Below are 22,737 nucleotides of genomic sequence, written 5' to 3' on the forward strand. Positions count from 1 at the left end.
CACCGCGCCCGGCCTAAAAAAAAATCTTATCAGGCTGGGCGTGGTGGCTCACACCTGTAATCCCAGTACTTTGGGAGGCCGAGGCGGGTGGATCACCTGAGGTCAGGAGTTCGAGACCAGCCTGGCCAACATAGAGAAACCCCATCTCTACTAAAAATACAAAATTAGCCAGGCGTGGTGACGCATGCCTGTAGTTCCAGCCACTTGGGAGGCTGAGGCAGGAGAATCGCTTGAATCTGGGAGGCAGAGGTTGCGGTGAGCCAAGATCACACAATTGCACTCCAGCCTGGACAACAAGAGTGAAACTCCATCTCAAAAAGAAAAATCTTATCACTCAAAAATTCTAGGTGTTGTATAGATTATTTTCGCACACTTCGCAATCTATTCTTCTCCATTAGTCAAAATTTAAACAACTATTATTTAAAAATTAGAGTTATGTTTCAAAAGCTTATCAGTTTTGGCAGTTCATTTTTGTTATGATGAAGTATTCAGGATTTGGAAGTTTTTGGTTTATTGGTTTGTTTTTTAAGTAACTAATCAAAAATGGTTTTTGTTATATCCAGTTAGTATTACATTGAACTCAATTAAGGTTGGAGTATTGGTGAGCATTTATTATTTGAGTCATCTTTATCGTTCTTCATGCTTAGTAAAATATTTGAAATCAAGACAAACTCATTTTTCCTTTATCAGATGCATACTTCTACTGGAGGAGGGTTCTGTGACTGTGGAGACACAGAGGCATGGAAAACTGGCCCTTTTTGTGTAAATCATGAACCTGGAAGAGCAGGTACTATAAAAGAGGTAAGAATGCTATTTTGTTAAAAATTATTAACTATTTTAAGTTTGCTGAGGTTAGATAAGAATAAATGTTATGTGTATAGATTCCGTTTAGAACCCTGATATTTTTATTCTCATATTCAGCTGTAAGGAAATTTTTTTTTCCAGCTCCAGAGAAGTTAAGGATTTGATAATGTCTCTAAATTAGAGAGAATGAATTTACAATGAAAAGATGAATTCAGAGAATGTTTTGTTAAGCAATCAACTTGATACATAAGAGTGCACAGGTCGGGTGCTGTGGCTCACACCTGTAATCCCAGCACTTTGGGAGCCTGAGGCAGGTGGATCACCTGAGGTCAGGAGTTCAAGACCAGCCTGGCCAACGTGGTGAAAAGCTGTCTCTACTAAAAATACAAAAATTAGCCAGGTGTGGTGGCACATGCCTGTAATCCCAGCTACTCGGGGGTCTGAGGCATGAGAATCACTTGAACTTGGGAGGTGGAGGTTGCAGTGAGCCAAGATCATGCCACTGCACTCCAGCCTGGGTGACAGAGTGAGACTCTATCTCAAAAATAAAAATAGTACACAGCATATAAGCCTAAATGAACAAAAGGAAGTAATTATTAATAGATAAGAGTAGCATATAGTGAATTAGTAGAGCTGATATATACAGTAATTGCTTTTCTTAAAGAACATGTCAATTAGATTAAATAGATACATCCCAGTCAAGGAAATAAAAAAGTTTGAGCAAGCCCAGATATAGACAATTAGAAATGAGAATAGGGAAATAACCATAGAATCACAGATACAGAAGGAATCCCAAGGATTATAAAATACTCTTTTAATGATTTTGTGCAATTATACTTGAAAATGGATTATCTTATCAGATAGTATAGAGTACAATATTTTTATTCAAAAGCAGAGAGAAAACTTGGTCAGTTACATTGAAGAAGTTCAGAAAATGGTCACAAAAAAGTACTTGCCCCAGAATGCCATGTTCAAAAATTTTACAGATGAATTATTTCACAACTTCAAGGAATATAGTTTTTGTGCTCTTTAAACTGTTGTGGCTATCCCTAAAACAGCAAACACCTGTAGGGCACATGTGTTGATCTTTTAAGTACCATTCTGCTCTTAAACTATGACACTTGTTGTCAGAAATACCTGGTTCCAGGTCTGGGTCAGGGAAAGTGTAAGCTCATGCAAAAAAGAACGTAGGACCCAGCTTGAAAAGGTTCACATTGAATAATCGAAGCATAATTGAATTGAATTGAAATAATTGAAGCACTTGAATAATTGAAGCATCAAAAGAAAAAACAATAAATAACCAATATAATTGATTGAATCACATTGAGTATATAAAAATCCATGAGTTCCTAATGAAACCTAAATGAGAGCTAGATGAAGTAAAACCTGTCTGTCACAATGACAACTAGCTGTACTGTCAATTTCTTACTATTAAAATTGGTAAAGAGAGTGAAGTAAGCATTTATCCTGCCTTTTCAATAAGAATTGTATTTCATGGTAACCAAGTATCTCTAGTTCATTAGGAAAAGCTTTTCTTTCTGGAGAAATGCTAGCTGATAGAGAAGGAATGATAGAACTAGAAAAATCAACATTTTGTCAACCATAAGGAAATATTTGATTCAGACAAGGATGCTAAAATTCTTAAGACTCAGGTGGATGAGGAACATTATTTACTTACTTCTAAATTATTGATTATTCGCTAGTCATAAGGGGAAAAAACAGAACTTTTACAATTTTACAATGGAGTTGTCGTACTGTCATCACCTGAAATCAGTCATTAGTATTAACATCATCATTAATAATGAAGTGATATGGCATAATAAGCTTTTTTTTTTTTTTTTTTTTTTTTTGAGACATAGTTGCCCAGGCTGGAGTGTAGTGGTGTGATCTCAGTAACCTTCACCTCCTGAGTTCAAGCAATTCTCATGTCTCAGCTTCCTGAGTAGCTGGGATTACAGGCGTGCGCCACCACATCCAGCTAATTTTATATTTTTAGTAGAGATGGGGTTTCATAATGTTGGCCAGGCTGATTCAAACTCCTGGATTCAAATGATTCACCTGCCTCGGCCTCCCAGAGTGCTGGGATTACAGGTGTGAGCCTCCATGCCCAGCCAGCATAATAAGCTTTTCATATGATATACAATGAAGTATATAGTTTTAACATTTGAAAGCCAATGTAATACACCATATAAATAGAATAAAAACCACATTATCACCTCAGTAGATGTAGCAAAAACATTACAAAATCCAATAGCCTTCCATGATAAAAATACTTCAACAAACTGAGAATAGAAGGGAACTTCCTCAGCCTTTTTCATAGTTGTTCTGATAAAGGACATCTACGAAAAACTCACAGTTAATATCATAGTTAATGCTGAAACAGTGGATGTTTTCCCCTTGAAGTCAGAAACAAGACAAGGATGTCTGCTTTTGCTATATCGGCTCAATATTGTATTGGAGGTTCTACCAAGGAATTTAGGGAATAAAAGTAGTTAAAAGGCATCCATGTTGGAAAGGGAGAAGTAAAACTAGCTCCGTTTGCAGAGGACATGATTTTGTAGACACTAGGCTATTTTATCAATTACAACCATAAAATATACACATCTTCGGCCATGAAATACACGCAACTGGTGGCTCACGCCTGTAATCCCAGCACTTTGGGAGACCCAGGCAGGAGGCTTACTTGAGGCCAGGAGTTAGAGACCAACCTGGGCAACAGTGATTTTGTATATGAAAAATCCTAAAGAATCCATAGTTATTTTTTATTCTATTTGTATGGTATATTACATTGATTGATTTTTAGATGTTAAAACTATGTACTTCATTTTAAATCATATAAAAAGCTTATTATGGTGGCTGGGTGCAGTGGCTCACTCCTGTAATCCCAGCACTTTGGGAGGCTGAAGTGGGTGGATCACTTGAGGCCAGGAGACTCCATCTCTACAAAAATTTAAAAATTACCTAGGTGTAGTAGCACATGCCTGTAGTCTTAGTTACTCAGGAGGCTGAGGTGGGAGGGAAATACAAGTAATTTTTGTAGCATTATCTTGTTACAAAATCTTACAATGTTGCTGATGTTTTTACATTATTTTTTACATCCTGGCCAATACTTATTGTTTTCTGCATTTTTTGTTATAGCCACCTACGTAGCTGTGAAGTGGTATCTCGTTGTGATTTGGGTTTGCATTCCCTAATGGCTTATGATATGGAGCATTCAAGTGGATTTTATAACTGATTGACTTGAACAAGCTTTTTATTAATGTTCTGTAATGAAAAGAACATTGCTTTTTTGTGGGAGTCAAAAGAACCAGATTTTAGTCATGTTTCTGCTCTTTATAAGCTCTGTGATCTTAGATGAGTTCCTTATCTTTTTTTTATGGTTAAGTACCTGACATTAAATTTATCATCTTAACCGTTTTTTTTTTTTTTTTTTTTTTTTTTTTTGAGACGGAGTCTCGCTCTGTCGCCCAGGCTGGAGTGCAGTGGCCAGATCTCAGCTCACTGCAAGCTCCGCCTCCCGGGTTTACGCCATTCTCCTGCCTCAGCCTCCCAAGTAGCTGGGACTACAGGCGCCCGCCACCTCGCCCGGCTAATTTTTTGTATTTTTAGTAGAGACGGGGTTTCATTGTGTTAGCCAGGATGGTCTTGATCTCCTGACCTCGTGATCCGCCCGTCTCGGCCTCCCAAAGTGCTGGGATTACAGGCTTGAGCCACCGCGCCCGGCCCTTAACCGTTTTTAAGAGTATAGTTCAGTAGTGTAGATATAGAGTTCAGTAGTGTTAAGTATATTCACTAGTGTAACAGATCTTAAGAACTTTTTCATCTTGTGACACTGAAACTCTATACCCACTAAACAACCTTCTGCCTACCCTCAGCCCTTGGCAACCACCTTTCTACCTTCTGCTTCTATGATTATGACTACTTTAGATACTTCATATGAGCAGAATCATACGGTATTTGTCCTTCTGTGACTGGCTGGGTTCCATTTCTTTTCGATGTCATTAATACCTGTTCTGCCTTAGAGAGTAGCCAGGAGGATCTGGGGAAGCAAGTTGTGAGAAAAGTCTTTGTAAGCTATAAGGGATAAACAATTGTTATGTGATATCATCATAATTAGCTACTCAGAAAGGCAGGTAGGAACATTTGTAAGAGAGTATTTCACTAATGGGGAGACTCCATGGTTCTGCCTCCTTTTTGTCATCAGTAACACCAACTCGGCCACAAGGGGTTAAGCTAACCCGATCTAAATATATAGCAACCCTGTTGAGCTCAACTTGAATTCATTCCTGGAAGATGTTGTAATGAATTCAGCAAAGTGATTATTTTAACTTAACATTTCCTTCCTTATCCATTTATTTGTATGCAATCTTGACTAGTATGTTTTTCTGTGCTTTTTTATAGAATTCACGCTGCCCGTTGAATGAAGAGGTAATTGCCCAAGCCAGGAAAATATTCCCTTCAGTGATAAAATATGTTGTAGAAATGACTATATGGGAAGAGGAAAAAGAACTGCCTCCTGAACTCCAGATAAGGTGGGGAAAACTGTCAAACGGAACAAGTTTTAGTGATGGTTATTTATATTGTAAAATGTTGTTTGATAATTGTTTTTGTTATTTACTGCCTAATTATTGTTAGGAAAAATTCTTAGTGACTTATCTCTTGGGAATATTTCAAAATGTCCGTTTGTATGATATACTTTGCTAGGCACCATCTAGAAGCTAAGCCAAAAGAATAGTCTATCAGGAGCTTTGAATTTCTAGGAAAAAAATATCAACATTTTTGGGGTCTTGTTCTAAATGGTTTATAAGGACCTAGCAGCCTCTCATCACACTAAGTAAATAAATTGCCCAGTTTGATCCTGGCCTGGACTAATGTCCAGTTTCCTCAGGAGGTTCGTGAACAAAGATAGGGACTTTGAAACAGTGTATCTCCCTGTAGCCCAGGTTTTTAGCTGTTGTCCTGATCAAGAAGGTTGGATGGGAACGAGGAAATGGCCCTTTCCCCTGTGCTTTGGTATCTAGAATTGTTGAAATTATAGGGATGTAACTTTTTTTTTTTTTTTTTTAAGCTAAAACTCAGCAGTTTCTGGTAGCCATAAGTCTTTCAGTGACAGTAATATTTGCTCTTAACTTACAAATGCCATAAAAGAATTCTGGACCTGGTATGAAGATAACTTTCAGCTGTGTGAGAATTTTTCTACCTGTGTAATATTAGGATTTTCACAAAATTGCAGCACAAATCTAAATAGTCATTCTTTGAGTTTACTATTTTTGTTTGTTTTGTTTTAAAGGGAGAAAGAAGTAAGAATTCTAATTAATAGAGATATTAAATATATTATTAAATGTACTATTTTGACTTATTAGGTCAAAAACCACTTGTGGAAATAAATGTTATGACAAACTGTATCCACAAATATGTTAATTTCCAACAGGTGTTAATGTCAGTTAAACCTTATAAGTCACTTTATGTTGATAAACATAATATGAGCCATCTGCCCATCAAAAAAAGGAGGATTGCTTGAGTATCGTTGTATATGTGAGTAGCATGGGTCTTTGGGTTCACGCATCTGAATTCTAGGCCCTCTCACTGTCTATTGGAACTGTGACCATGACATATTGGTTTTTTAACCCCTTTAGGTCTCTGTTTTCTAAAATGAAAGAGGGCTGAGAAAATATGCCCCTCAGAGTTTTGAGAATCAATTGAGTGTATTGTAAAAGTATGTTATATATTGTTTAAAACTGGGAACATAGGCCAGGCACAGTGGCTCACACCTGTAATCCCAGCACTTTGGGAGGCTGAGGTGGGCGGATCACGAGGTCAGGAGATCGAGACCATCTGGCTAGCATGGGGAAACCCTGTCTCTACTAAAATATAAAAATTGCTGGGCATGGTGGCGGGCGCCTGTGGTCCCAGCTGCTTGGGAGGCTGAGGCAGGAGAATGGCATGAACCCGGGAGGCAGAGCTTGCAGTGAACTGAGATGGCGCCACTGCACTCCAGCGTGGGCGACAGAGCGAGACTCAGTCTCAAAAAACAAAACAAAACAAAACAAAACAAAACAAAACCTGAACATATATGTAGCCCATGGCAGCTGTTTTTCCATATCTTGGGAAATCCTCATAACACTCTTGAATGTAGATATTATGTTCTATTTGGAGATGAAAAAGCAGTCATCTCAGCAAAATTAAAAGATTAGGTGACCTGTCTAAGGTCCGGTTGCCAAAATGACAGTGCTGGTGCTTAAGTCTATACTGTATACTTTTTAAAACTTTAACTTACATGTACATTAATACCAGTATCACTTAAATAGAAAGTAAAAACAAAAATAAATTCAATGAAGTCTGTTTTTTATTACTTGCTTCAAGGTTCTGAGCCTGAGGCCTGTCTCCTTTTGTCAGAATAGGAGATAAGCAAGAGTTAAGGGTAGTATTAAAAACGTACAGTCAGCCCAAGACAGGCAGATCACCTGAGGTCAGGAGTTCAAGACCAGCTTGGCCAACATGGTAAAACCTTGTTTCTACTAAAAATGCAAAAATTAGCCAGGCGTGGTGGTGGGCGCCTGTAATCCCAGCTACTCCGGAGGCTGAGACAGGAGAATCACTTAAACCCAGGAGATGGAGATTGCAGTGAGCTGAGATCACGCCACTGTACTCCAGCCTGGGTGACAGAGTGAGATTCCATCTCAAAAAACAAAGAAACAAACCCCAAAACATACAGTCACTAAACTGAAAGTTTTGAAGGTAATATGAAAAATTGGGGGAAAAACATGGAAAAGGAAATATTTTTATCAGAGTTTTAAAAAGTGATGGCACTATACCACTTAAAATCAAATTCTGGGCCGGGCGTGGTGGCTCACGCCTGTAATCCTGGCACTTTGGGAGGTTGAAGCAGGCGGATTGCTTGAGCTCAGGAGTTTGCAACCAGCCTGGAGAACGTGGTGAAGCATCTCTACAAAAAATACAAAAATTAGCTGGGCCTGGTGACACGTGCCTGCAGTCTCAGATACTTAGGAGGCTGAGGTGGGAGTATCGCTTGAGCCTGGGAGGGAGCGGTTGCAGTGACTCGAGGTTGTGTCACTGCACTCCAGCCTGGGTGACAGAGTGGGACCCTGTTTCAAAAAAAAAAAACAAATTCTATATTACTTTTATGGTGTTACTTTTCTACAGGTAGGAAACTACACAGATGTTACATACTAATTTTGTCTATTTTTTTTTAAACTTTTCCTTTGTTTATTTGATTAGTATCTAAATATGTGTTTGTTTTTTTTCTAACAGGGAGAAAAATGAAAGATACTATTGTGTCCTTTTCAATGATGAACACCATTCATATGACCACGTCATATACAGCCTACAAAGGGCTCTTGACTGTGAGCTTGCAGAGGCCCAGTTGCATACCACTGCCATAGACAAAGAGGTTTGTGGTCTCCTTTTGAATTACATTTCTGTTTTCTAAAAGCTTCCTGGCAGCCAGGTGTTGACTGAAGCCCTTGCTCAGTATTGTGTTAGGTCTGACCATCCTCTCCATTTATTCCATACATCCTAGGTAAATTGGTTAGAGCTTCAGTTTTGTGTGTGTGTGTATCATAATTTTAGGTAACTGTTTATAACTTTCATCTTTTATTTTAAATAATTAGAAAGTTACTGAATTTGGGCGGGCGTGGTGGCTCACGCCTGTAATCCCAGCACTTTGGGAGGCCGAGGCGGGTTGATCAGGAGGTCAGGAGGTCAGGAGATCGAGACCCTCCTGGCTAACATGGTGAAATCCCGTCTCTACTAAAAATACAAAAATTTAGCCGGACGTGGTGGCAGGCGCCTATAGTCCCAGCTACTTGGGAGGCTGAGGCAGGAGAATGGCGTGAACCTGGGAGGTGGAGCTTGCAGTGAGCCAAGATCACGCCACTGCACTCCAGCCCGGGCGACAGAGCGACTCCATCTCAAAAAAAAAAGAAAAAAAGAAAGTTACTGAATTTATTTGGCAAAGCGTAGGTAAGAATGTCATCTCAACTTTAGTCTGGTCCTATAATTCTTTATTGAATGAATGAATGAATAAGTGCATGAATTACGAAAAGTTGATCATTTCTGAGGTCTTAACATGTTTTATTTAAATTATTTTTCGAGTAATATTAATTCTATGGCTCAGTTTATTTAACATCCATCCGGAGCAAAATGGGTTCTTCAGGTAATATGAGTATATAAAAGAAATATTAACCTCATCCTTGCCCTTGGGTGCAGTATAATCTAGAGTAAGAAATAGCATGACATTAGTCATTTAATTTTTTCATTTTTAATGTACTTTTAAAAGATACATGGTTTAATATAGAATTAGAATATGTGGTTAACTTTCTCTGTGTTTCGTATGTGTAGCTTATGTGATCGCAAATCATTAATGAAAGAGCAAATGAAGTGAAAAAAACAAAAGGGTGTGAACAGCTAATAATAGCTAACATTTACGAAGTATTTACATATGTCAAACATGGTATACTTTATATGTAATATCTCACTTAAGCCCTATAGCCATAAGTCAACTATTTTGAGATTGATACTGATATTATTATCTCTATTTCATAAATCTGTATTTATACCTGGAGAACTAAGAGGATCAATATCTTGGCACACCAGTAACTCATTCTGAGTACATAAGAATTCTGGTTAGTGGCCAGGCGCGGTGACTCACACCTGTAATCCCAGCACTTTGGGAGGCCAAGGCACGTGGATCATGAGGTCAGGAGATTGAGGCCCTCCTGGCTAACACGGTGAAACCGCATCTCTACTAAAAATACAAACAATTAGCCCAGCATGGTGGCGGGCACCTGTAGTCCTAGCTACTTGGGAGGCTGAGGCAGGAGAATGGAATGAACCCAGGAGGCGGAGCTTGCAGTGAGCCGAGATCGTGCCATTGCACTCCAGCCTGGGCGACAGAGCAAGACTCTGTCTCAAAAAAAAAATAAAAGAGAGTTCTGGTTAGAATAGCACTCTTGAAAGTTTAATGTTCACATGAATAGATCTTGTTAAAAATGCAGATTCTAGGGGCCAGGTGCTGTGGCTCATGCCTGTACTTGTAGCACTTTGGGAGACTGAGGTAGGAGGATCACTTGATGCCAGGAGTTTGAGACCAGCCTGGCTAACATAGCGAGACTCTGTCTCTACAAAAAAAAACTGAGACAAAACAAAATATAAATTCTGATTTGCTATGGGGTATGCAGTTCAGTTCTTCATTTCTAACAGGTTCCCAGGTGATTTCTAGTAGGTTTGCTATTGGGTATGCAGTTCTTCATTTCTAACAAGGTTCCTAGGTGATTTTGATACTTCCAGTGCAAGGACCACATTTTGGTCAGCCTATGTTTTCTCCAACATTTCTCTTGTATATAAATAAGTCTCTGTTTGCTCAGAGGCTAAAAAGATCAGTTATTTACTGATATGACCAGCATGTAAATGTGAACTGTGTTTTCTTCTAAGTTTTGGATGACCTCATAAGTTACATATAGTCAAGTGGAAGTGATAAATGTATGTTAATCATTGCTGGTCTCAGATTGACTGTGTTTCCAGATTCCTTATAATTTGACATAACTCTAAAGTATTTTAAGAAGTGTGTTCTACTCTTTGGCTGATAGATTCCTGAAATTAGATTTATTGTAAGGAAGTGAAGAACATAAGTATGAGTGAGTTTTAAGAGGAATGGTTGAAAGCTATATTTATTTACAGTTAATAAGATTGAGAAAAAGAGAGATAGGTAAGGTAGTCCTTAAAGAACACAAGAAAGATGAAGATTTAGCAGGCAAAAGAAAAGGAAGAGAATAAGCATTCCTGTACACCAACAGCAGGCAAGCAGAGAGCCAAATCATGAATGAACTCTCATTCACAATTGCTACAGAGAGAATAAAATACCTACGAATACAGCTAACAAGAGAAGTGAAGGACCTCTTCAAGGGGAACTACAAACCACTGCTCAACAGGACACGAACAAATGGGAAAAAACATTCCATCTTCATGGATGGGAAGAATCACCATTGTGAAAACGACCATACTGCCCAAAGTAATTTATAAGTTCAATGTTATTCCCATTAAACTACCATTAATGTTCTTCACAGAATTAGAAAAAACTACTTAAAAATTCAAATGGAACCTAAAAAGAGCCTAAATAGCCAATACAATCCTAAGCAAAAATATAAAAGCTGGAGACATCATACTACCCTACTTTATACTACTAGTCTATAGTAACCAAAACAACTTGGTACTGCTACGAAAAGAGACACATAGACCAATGGAACAGAATAGAGAACTCAGAAATAAGACCACACACCTAGAAACATCTGATTATTGACAAACATGACAAAAACAAGCAATGGGGAAAGGATTCCCTATTCAATAAATGGTGCTAGGATAACTGGCTAGCCATATGCAGAAAATTGAAACTGGACCCCTTCCCTATACCTTATACAAAAATTAACTCAAGATAGATTAAAGACTTAAATGTAAAACCCCAAGCTATAAATCCTAGAAAAAAATCTAGGCAGTACCATTCAGGACATAGGCATGGGCAAAGATTTCATGACAAAAACACCAAAAGCAATTGCAACAAAAGCAAAAATTGACAAATGGGATCTAATTAAACCAAACAGCTTCTGCACAGCAAAAGAAACTATCATCAGAGTGAACAACCTACAGAATAAGAGAACATTTTTGCAATCTGTCCATCTGATGAAGGTTTAGTACCCAGTCTACAAGGAACTTAAACAAATTTACAAGAAAAATACCAACAGCCTCACCAAAAAGTAGGCAAAAGACATGAACAGACACTTCTCAAAAGAAGACATACATGCAGGCAGCAAACATGAATAAAAGCTCAACATCATGGATCGTTAGAGAAATGCAGCCAAAAAAAGGAACAAGATCATATCCTTTGCAGGGCTGTGGATGGAGCTGGAAGCCATTATCCTCAGCAAACTAACTCAGGAAAAGTAAACCAAACATGCATGCTCTCACTTATAAGTGGAGCTGAATGATGAGAACGCATGGCCACTTGGTGGGGAGCAACACACACTGGGGCCTGTCAGGGAGATCGAGGTGGGAGAGAGTATCAGGAAGAATTGCTAATGGATCCTGGACTTAATACCTAGGTGATGGGTTGATCTCTGCAGCAGACAACCATGGCACACGTTTACCTATGTAACAAACCTGCACATCCTGCACATGTAACCTGGAAATTAAAAGTTGAAGAAAAAAAGGTAAGGAAGAGAATAGGAAAGGAGAACCAATCAGAGGAAGAAAGAGAAAAGTGGGCAAAGAAAGAAAAGGCGAAAACAATAGAGATAGGAAAAGAAGACAGAAAATAATAGAAGAAAGTGAAATGGGGTATTTAGCAAACATTTTTTAGTCCTTCAGAATGATACCGGGTTTAGTCAGATGTCAATACCTATATCACTGTTGCTATGCTGTAGTTATAGGTCATAGAATGAACTTTAAAGGTTAATCAGGCTTATGATTTTCAACTATAGTACTAGTTGTACAAAGTAAAATCTACTTGGGATGTTAGATTTTCAGAACAATTATTAAATATATATTTATACCCTGTCTCATTCAGAAAACATTAGGTGGCTGTAATCACAAAGACCTTAAAAGACAGTCTTTAAATATCCTTCTTAGGAGAAAAATGGAGCCTTTTGTTTTTGTCCTGGTAGGACCCTGTTTGATGGTAAAGTTGTAAGATAGGGCCGGGTGTGGTGGCTCACGCCTGTAATTCCAGTACTTGGGGAGGCTTAGGCGGGCGGATCACCTGAGGTCAGGAGACTAGTCTTGCCAACATGGTGAAACCCCGTCTCTACTAAAAATACAAAATTAGCCGGGTATAGTGGCACATGCCTGTAATCCCAGCTACTCAGGAGACTGAGGCAGGAGAATTGCTTGAACCTGGGAGGGGGAGGTTGCAGTGAACTGAGATTGCACCATTGCACTCCAGCCTGGGCAACAGAGCGAGATTCTGTCTCAAAAAAAAAAGATGTAAGATAGGAAATAGTGAAAAACCAGTGAAATTGGCCATCCTTATATTGAGAGCACAATATCGCTGGTCCTCTAACTTGTGCTTTTAGCACTTAGAAAGTTTGTTTCTCTGACTGCTTTGCTTGTTAGACAACTCTCATTCTTAGAAAAATTGTTTTCCTGTTTTCAGCCAAAATCTGTCTCTATGTGTTTTCCGACTAATTTCTTATAGAACAAACCAGAAAAGCTCTTCTTTTTCTTTCAGGTGACAACCCATCAAATAGTTTTTAAAAACTTTTATGTTTGTTTTCTTCTGTTTTCTTCAGCTGTCCTATGATAATCTCATACTGATCAAGCTCTATTTCCTTCTCTTGGCCTCCTCCCCCGGGTAAATAATAGTTTATCAAAGATTTTCTTAAAATGCGTAAAACAGTCTGTTTTACAAACCCTTAAATATACACACTTTTAGTGAACTCTAAGTGAGTTCACTAAACATTTATTAAAGCTCTTTGAGGAAATACCAAGATGAATTAGATTGAATCTGCCTTTGAGGAAATACCAAGATGAATTCAAAGAATTATTCCCTACTGTTCTTATGAAAGAAACAGTCATTCAAAGGCCGGGTACGGTGGCCCACACCTGTAATCCCAGCACTTTGGGAGGCTGAGGCAGGCGGATCTCCTGAGGTCAGGAGTTCTCGACCAGCCTGACCAACATGGAGAAACCCCATCTCTACTAGAAATACAAAATTAGCCAGGTGTGGTGGTGCATGCCTGTAATCCCAGCTACTCAGGAGACTGAGGCGGGAGAATCACTTGAACCCAGGAGGTGGAGGTTGCAGTGAGCTGAGATCATTCCATTGCACTCCAGCCCGGGCAACAACGAACGAAATTCCATCTCAAAAAATAATAATAATAAAAAAAAGAAAGAAACAGGCATTCAAGAAAAAATTTAAAGATGTAATGGTGCTCTTTTTAAGTTCATATTTTTAAAAAATTAATTTTTATTTTAAGAGACAGGGTCTCACTATGTTGCTCACACTTGTCTTGAACTCCTGGGCTCAGGTGATTTGCCTGCCTTGGCCTTCCAAAATGCTGGGATTACAGGTGTGAGCCACTGCACCCGGCTTCTGGGTCACATTTTTGCCGTCTTATGTACAAGGTTAATATTGCAGACTACAAGAGAAAATCTTAGTAGATAATCAGATCTATTATTGTAGGAGGATTACTGTGAGCTGTCATGATCTTAGGACTCTGAAAAGGCACATACCAGTAGGAGAAACCAGTGTCCCAGGAGAATTGACTTGCGAAAGCATGGGGCTGTGCTTTGTCGGTTTTCATATGGAATGGAAAGATCTGTGTCTCCCAGTGTTTGCCCTATCTCTTCCTAGCATTTCTTCCTGTTACTGCTCTCCTCTGCAGTCAAAGTGGGGAAGGCCTGTAGCTACAGCTAATCTATCTACTGATAGGTTGTCTTGTTTTGGGGTCCCAAGGCTCCATAAGGTGATGGTGATTGCAAGAAAAGCTTTTTAATAAATGATTATTCAAAAGGTAAAATAGGACATGAGATAATGTTGTACACCCAATTAAGGTGAAAAATGTACTCCTTGGCTAGAAGAAACTGTGTTGCAGTTAGTCTGTTTTACAAAACCTTAAAGATACACACTTGTAGTTCTGTGCTTTCAGCTGTAGTGTGAGGATAAAGGTAACCTATTAGAAATCACTTGGAAAGAATTTTTTTTTTTTCGGAGTAGACATGCCAGCCCAAGCCTAGGAAATCAGAATTGGGAGTGTGGGGAAGAGAATAGGAAAGAAATGCTCGTGTATTTTGAAAACACTGCCTCTCTTCAGTTGATCTACTCCCACCCCTGTATTTTTTGGTCATTAAGAAAGGTTATTTTTGTTGGATTTCTGTAGTCCCAGCTACTTAGGAGGCTGAGCCTGGGAGTTCAAGGCTGTAGTGAGCTTTGATCACACCACTGCCTTCCAGCCTGAACAACAGAGTGAGACCCCATCTTCAGTCAATCAATAAAATTTTTAATGGTGGTAAAATCTACATAACATAAAATTTATCATTTTAATCTTTTTCTAGGTATACCGTATACTAGTGTTAACTATCTTGTCATGCAACAGATCTCTAGAACTTTTCTATCTTGCAAAACTGAAACTTTATATCCATTGAACAATTCCCCCTTTTCCCCTCCCTCTATCCCCTGGCAACCACCAATTCTACTTTCTAAGAGCTTGACTATTTTAGATATCTCATACACGTGAGATCATGCAGTATTTGTCTGTTTGTGACTGGTTTATTTCACTTAACATATATGTCCTCAAAGTTTATCCATATTTTATCAACTATATGACATGTATATGTATATGGTATATGTGGTATGTGTGTGTATATATATGTATATATGTATACACATAAATATGTACAGTGTTGTACTGTACAGTATTGTCCTGTATACAGTATATACACACACACACACCATATTTTGTTTGCCTGTTCATCTTGTCAGTGGACACTTGGGTTTCTTCCACCTTCTGCTATTGTGAATAATGCTCTTGTGAACATGGATCCACAAAAGTCTGTTCAAGTCTTTGCTTTCAGTTCTTTTCGGTACATGCCCACAAGTGGAATTGCTGGATCATATGGGAATTCTATTTCTAATTTCTTGAGGAACCATCATATTGTTTTCTATAGCAGCTGCACCATTTTGTATATTCTCCAGCAATGCACAAGGGCTTCTCCACATCCTTGTCAGTACTATTTTCCCTAGGTTATTGGGGTACAGGTGGTATTTGGTTATATGAGCAAGTTCTTTAGTGGTGATTTGTGAGATTTTTGATGCACCCATCACCCCAGCAGTATACACTGCATCCTATTTATAGTCTTTTGTCCCTCTTCCCCCACCCACCCTTCCCTCAAAGTACCCAAAGTCCATTGTATCATTCTTATGCCTTTGCGTCCTCATAGCTTAGCTCCCACGTATCAATGAGAACATACGATGTTTGGTTTTCCATTCCTGATTTACTTCACTTAGAATAATAGTCTCCAGTCTCACCCAGGTTGCTGCAAATGCCATTAATTCATTCCTTTTTTATGGCTGAGTAGTATTCCATCCTGTGTGTGTGTGTGTGTGTGTGTGTATACATGTGTGTGTCTATATATACATATATGTGTGTTTGTATGTGTATGTGTATATATGTGTGTATATATAGATATGTCACAGTTTATCCACTCTTTGATGGGCATTTGAGTTGGTGCCATGATTTTGCAATTGCGAATTGTAACTGCTAAAAGCATGTGTGTGCAAGTATCTTTTTCTTTTTTTTTTTTTTTTTTTTTTTTGAGACGGAGTCTTGCTCTGTCGCCCAGGCTGGAGTGCAGTGGCCGGATCTCAGCTCACTGCAAGCTCCACCTCCTGGGTTCACGCCATTCTCCTGCCTCAGCCTCCCGAGTAGCTGGGACTACAGGCGCCCGCCAACACGCCCGGCTAATTTTTTGTATTTTAGTAGAGACGGGGTTTCACCGTGTTAGCCAGGATGGTCTCGATCTCCTGACCTTGTGATCCGCCCGTCTCGGCCTCCCAAAGTGCTGGGATTACAGGCTTGAGCCACCGCGCCCGGCCGTATCTTTTTCATATAATGACTTCTTTTCCTCTGGAAAGATAGTGGGACTGAGTATTTAGGGTGTCTCCCAGGTCCTGCAGGAGCAGTCCCCTCCTTCAGAAGGTCTGTGGGTCCTCTTTGGATTCCTGGTTTGTTCTTGTAGTCGTTCTGAAGCTAAAATTCATGATGTGAGCCTCTGTGCGCTCCTCCGTCCATCTGAGTCGGAGCTGCAATCTAGTCCTGCCTCCCATCCACCATGATCAGCAAACTCCCTTGTTAATTTTTGATAGCAGCCAAAAAATATGGACGTGAGGTGGTTTTCCTCCCCCCGTTTATTGAGATCCACTGCTGTAGGTTAATTGCCAGCATCACATACATATAAGCTGATTGAGCTCAAGTTTATATAACTATTCTTGTCTTATCTGTTCTTTTAACAATCTCTTATGGCCTGGCTTTTTGTGCATTTTTTTCTTCTGTAATGGCAACCTTACTGGTATAATTAGTAGTCCAAATATATTTGGATAGTTCTTATGCTTATGTACTAAGGAGCTAAAGAGGGAATATTATAGGATGGTTAGAAGTGCAGACTCGAGATGAAATGCTTGTCATGGATCTCTGAATCTATCACTTGCTAACTTTCTGATTTGGGGACAAATTAACTTCTGTCTTATTTTTCTTTTTATCATCTGTAAGTGGGGTATACTTTCTTCATAGGGTCATTATAAAGGTTAAATGAGGAAGACAGTGCTTCCTTTTTTCACATGACACACATAGAAAATGATAAATTTTTACAGGTGGGTAAAAGAATAAGCTACAAGGAAATCCTACATAGACCTTGCATGAGCGCCTCCAGGACTGGTGGAATCAGTAGTCCAACTATACTTCCAGCTCGTTAATGGGCCACAAGTATATTATAGGATACGTGTTGAAGAACTGTGAATTCATTCTTGAAAAATATTTTAAACACACAGCAGAAGTTTAGAAAGCCTGAGTCATTGTTTCATACAAGTAGAAAGGACACTTCAGTAACTAAAGAACTACCATTCTTGCCAGGCAAGAAACTCAGCATCTTAAATTATAGAATATCTCTCCTAGGTATATTAAAGTTTTCATACTTCATAAAGGTGTTAAACATTTGCATCTGTCTTTCAGGTATTGTTTCAATATCTTACAATGTTTAGTCAACACGTGATTAGTAATTAAGAGCTCATTAAGTCTTTGGGCTACATATTGCTTATTGATTGTGGTTATCATTTCATTACCTAATTCTCACTTTTGTCTATAATTAGGGTCGTCGGGCTGTTAAAGTGGGTGCTTATGCTGCTTGCCAGGAAGCAAAGGAAGATATAAAGGTAACTTTCTGAATTAGGGGGAAAAAGAGAAGTTAAAGATGAAAGTACTTTACAAGAGGCCAAGTAGAATAATTTGAGTGATGATGTTGTTGAAGTGGTTTGGGGCACCTAGATGCAGAAATTTGGAACTGGCAGGGTTATGTGATTTCTTTTTTTAAAGTATAAATGCCTTTACTAAAAGCAAATTTTAAATACTATTTTTTTGGTTTGTTGCCTTCATTTGTAGAGTCATTCAGAAAATGTCTCTCAACATCCACTTCATGTAGAAGTATTACACTCAGAGATTATGGCTCATCAGAAATTTGCTTTGCGTCTTGGTTCCTGGATGAACAAAATTATGAGCTATTCAAGTAAGCATACCCCCTGTTTTTCTTGTTTCTGATAAAATACTGTGTTTTTTATAGTCACAAATTTTAAAATGTCACTGAGTATGAAATACAGTTTTTCTTTTTTTTGGTTTATACACTTTGATTAATTTTCAGGGTTGCATTTCAAATGCATAATATCTTAGCATATTATTTCAAGTGCATAGTATCAAATAATACCTTTTTATTGACTGTTGAGTCTTTGATGTTGACAGAATTATTCTTTACATCAAATGTAGGAGGATTAATGTTAGTCTTTTCACATGTTATAGGAAAAGTACTTTTAGGAGAAATATTATAAGAATAAAAATTATGGCTGAGTGCAGTGGCTTATGACAGTAACCCCAGCACTGCGAGAGACTGAGGCAGGAGGATCACTTGAGCCCGGGAGTTCAAGACCAACCTGGGCAACAGAGTGAGATTCATCTCTATTTAAAAAGAAAAAGAGTACAAGTTGTGTAATTGTGTGAACTCTTTTGTTTGTAGGTGACTTTAGGCAGATCTTTTGCCAAGCATGCCTTAGAGAAGAACCTGACTCGGAGAATCCCTGTCTCATAAGCAGGTTAATGCTTTGGGATGCAAAGCTTTATAAAGGTAAGTAGACATTTGCTTATGCTTTTTGTCAGGAAGCAAAGGAAGATTATGATCTTAAAGTGGAGCTGTAATATCTTTTGTTTATTAAATTAGTTACTAAATCTGTGATCTTGACTGATAAGATATTACATGTGAATATCAAGTTTAACCAGTCAGTATGTATTCTTTGGTGTTAAAACGCAGGGATGTTATCTTTTAATTATAGAGTCTTTTCATTTAGTGAGAGCCAGTCAAAAAGAGTATATATGTATATATCTATACATGTATCTATATATTCAGGTAGTAATGCCATTGTTGAGTGGCAAAAAGAAAGCTATTTTCATTGTAAAAATCTAAATGAAGAACAAAATGTAAAAGTCAAGAGAAAGGCTAAAAGCATGGAGAAGGAAAAGTACAGAGTAAGAGTACTTTTGAGTGAAATAGAAACAGAATGAAAAAGTTAGGAGAGAATAAATTGAAGTGTAAGATGAAGTGGTGGGAGGGGTACAGAAAAAGAGGGAAAAGGCAATATATGTGTGTATTTTAAATTCTAGTTATTAAATATTAATACAATAAATACTGTTTATATTTGAGGTCTGTTTGCATGTGAAATAATTTTATAATATTCTGCCACTCTAATAGCTGGAATGTTTTTGGTTTTTGCCTTGGTGATTCCCCTCATTCCCCCACCCTCCCCAAAATAATCTATAGGTGCCCGTAAGATCCTTCATGAATTGATCTTCAGCAGTTTTTTTATGGAGATGGAATACAAAAAACTCTTTGCTATGGAATTTGTGAAGGTAATTATTTATAAATTAGATATCAATAAATACAAATAGGCAGTTTTTATAAATGAACTAATAGAAACAGATAATTATGAATCCAAAATTAAATGTTATGATTCATTTCTTTGTCAAAAGTTCGTTCTTGGCCCTGAGGGTTGACTCACACCTGTAATCCCAGCACTTTGGGAGGTGGAGGTGGGTGGATCATTTGAAGTCAGGAGCTCGAGACCAGCCTGGCCAACATGGTGAAACCCCGTCTCTACTAAAAATACAGAAATTAGCCGGGCATGGTGGTGGGTGCCTGTAGCCCTAGCTACTCAGGAGGCTGAGGCAGGAAAATCGCTTGAACCCGGGAGATGGAGGTTGCCGTGAGCCAAGATCGCGCCACCGCACCCTAGTCTGGGCAACAGAGTGAGACTCCTATCTCAAAAAAAAAAAAAAGTTCGGTCTCATACATTGCATAAATATTTTCACAAATGTCATTTGCTTGTATAGAAACAGCGCTCTTAGAGAAGAGGTAGGTGGAACATGACCTACTGACCCAGAGCAAAGGGAAATTATCACATTCACATATGCATTCAGTCTTCCTAATCATTTATTTGCCTGTTTGTAAAGTTACAATAAGAATAGAAGTGACTAATTGAAAAAGGATAGCAGGAAAGAAGAACAGATGTGTATGCTAAAGTGGGGTGCAGGAATTAGGTGGCCAAGGGTTCTACTTAATTGTTGGAAGCTAAAATGTAAGGCTAAAATTTACAGCTTTTTAATGTTTTATTAATCTGTCATGTATCTCTTACCTTACTGTGTCTTTTTGTCTATCAACCAAATTAGATCGCAAGGTTATACATATCAGGGACTCCTTTGAATCTTTTATTTTGCCTTATATAAAGGTATCCAGTAATACTTGTTAATTTCCTCTGATTTTGAGTTGCAGTCAATTCTGTAAGACTTAAGGTAGATATAGGACCCAAGATGGAACTGGAAGCAGAGAAAGAAAGAATGATTGTTGTAAGCAAATGACACTGTGGGATAAGATACCTGCATTCCCTGGATTTTATATGCAGACTTACAAGTAACTAAGACATTTGTTGTATGTCTTATCCTTCAGCAGTGATGGCAACCTAAGATGTTCTCTTCTAAAACTCTTTAGATATAGAATATTGGACCATATGTGTGATCTGAAATGAAATTTTGTTTTCTTATACAAAAGCTGATCTCCCTACTTAGATGATTTTTTTTGTACACCATGGTTACCCCTTAAACATTGTAGGAATTTTGGAAGGTAAAGTATCCAACTTAAAATAGGTTAAGTATCCAACTTTGTGCCTTGCACATAATAGATGCCTGTTATGTGACTGAGTGTATTACCATTTTTGTTCTCCCAGTTTATCAGGGTTGTTTTGCAGTTGTTATGTACCAGTATGGGAAAGAAGTTATTTGCAGCCAGCATCCGTTCTGTTTAAGACTGGATTCAATCTGATTGGTTGGTTTTTCTGGGTCATATTTGTTGTTACATACTTTGAATATATTCCCTGCCCAATACCATTAGAGTAGAAGCTGCTAAAGGTTGCCCCAGATTCTGTTTGGAGAAAGGATAAACTATACCATTGCAGTCCTCTGTGTTTTTTTTTTTTTTTTTTTTAACCTGTATGTATGTCTTAATAGTTTCCACTTCTATCTCTGCTGAATTGAGTAAGTGAATTTTTACTTGATTTGTTTTTTTTTTTTTTCTTGAGACGGAGTCTTGCTGTGTCTCCTGGGCTGGAGTGCAGTGGCCGGATCTCAGCTCACTGCAAGCTCCGCCTCCCGGGTTCACGCCATTCTCCTGCCTCAGCCTCCGGAGTAGCTGGGACTACAGGCGCCCACCACCTCGCCCGGCTAGTTTTTTGTATTTTTAGTAGAGACGGGGTTTCACCGTGTTAGCCAGGATGGTCTCGATCTCCTGACCTCATGATCCGCCCGTCTCGGCCTCCCAAAGTGCTGGGATTACAGGCTTGAGCCACCGCGCCCGGCCTTACTTGATTTGTTGTTTGTTATTCTCCTTCTAAGATATTTTTGTTGATCATAATATCTTGCCTTAATAAATAGGAATTATCTTACTTGACATTTTATAGATAGAAAGAAACTTGCAGCAGTTATTAAAATTGGGATTTTTTAAAGGTCTTTAGTAGTGATTTATAATTGATTCTCTACTTATATATTTCAGTATTATAAACAACTACAGAAAGAATATATCAGTGATGATCATGACAGAAGTATCTCTATAACTGCACTTTCAGTTCAGATGTTTACTGTTCCTACTCTGGTATGTATTGATTATATTCCTTTTCAGTCTTTCTAAGTAAAACTTGTTTTGCTTTGTAAGAATTCCACTTAATGTTGAATCAAATTAGAACAATGTTAGAATCAGTAAGTTGGGCTATGTGAATACTTTAGTGCTACCCAAGGACTAGTTAACGAGGCGCTGCCTTGGTTCAGATGTCCTCGTCAATGCAGATGACACCTAGAACTGGTTTCTTACTTTCTAGAGTAACTTACGAACCCTGACTTTTCAAACCAAAAATATTTTATTTTAAAGTTATTGTTTGTAGGCAGATAGAGTAAGATAAAACTGAGAAGCGGGAGAGTGTGCCTGTCAAGCATTTGGGAGAGATGGTGCTACATAGGCCTGGGAGTAGAGTGGAAGATTTTGCTTCCTTTGTATACTACTACTTTTCTTTGTTTTTTGTTTTTTGGTTTTTGAGACAGAGTCTTGCTGGGTTGCCCTGGCTGGAGTGCAGTGGGATGACCTCAGCTCACTGCAGCCTTTGCTTCCCGAGTTCAAGCGATTCTCATGCCTTAGCCACCCAAGTAGCTGGGATTATGGGCATGCACCACCATGCCTGGCTAATTTTTGTATTTTTAGTAGAGACGGGGTTTCACCATGTTGGCCAGGCTGGTCTCAAACTCCTGACCTCAGGTGATCCGCCTGCCTTAGCCTTCCAAAGTGCTGGGATTACAGGTGTGACAAAGTGCTGGGATTACAGGTGTGAGCCACTCGCCCAGCCCTACTTCTTTTCTTGTTTGGAATTAGATAGTTAACCAAACTTGGTTAATTGTTTCTAGTTTACTTTTTCAAAAGGATGGGGAGGACAATTTAGATTGGGGTAAGAAGGAGATTTCAAAATAGATCGTAGTGTGCTAGAAGTCATGAAGTACATCTTTGTTGTACTTTGCTCATCATGTGATTTTTTTTTGAGACGGAGTCTCACTCTGTCACTCAGGCTGGAGTGTA

The 22,737-nt window shown here is 38.5% G+C and overlaps 1 protein-coding gene across 1 annotated transcript in view; it reads left to right on the forward strand.

Annotated features, from left to right (window-relative positions):
* LOC113219872 (E3 ubiquitin-protein ligase UBR1-like) overlaps positions 1–22,737 on the forward strand; it is a 158,939-nt gene that overhangs the window by 29,762 nt on the left and 106,440 nt on the right. Inside the window, exons 4-11 of the mRNA XM_026447937.1 lie at positions 691–801; positions 5,206–5,336; positions 8,077–8,215; positions 17,678–17,740; positions 17,967–18,090; positions 18,592–18,699; positions 19,390–19,478; positions 21,670–21,768. Coding sequence (XP_026303722.1) covers positions 691–801; positions 5,206–5,336; positions 8,077–8,215; positions 17,678–17,740; positions 17,967–18,090; positions 18,592–18,699; positions 19,390–19,478; positions 21,670–21,768 — 864 coding nt within the window. The remainder of the gene's footprint in view (positions 1–690; positions 802–5,205; positions 5,337–8,076; positions 8,216–17,677; positions 17,741–17,966; positions 18,091–18,591; positions 18,700–19,389; positions 19,479–21,669; positions 21,769–22,737) is intronic.

This window comes from Piliocolobus tephrosceles, unplaced genomic scaffold (assembly GCF_002776525.5).
Source record: "Piliocolobus tephrosceles isolate RC106 unplaced genomic scaffold, ASM277652v3 unscaffolded_110, whole genome shotgun sequence".
Lineage (NCBI taxonomy): Eukaryota > Metazoa > Chordata > Mammalia > Primates > Cercopithecidae > Piliocolobus > Piliocolobus tephrosceles.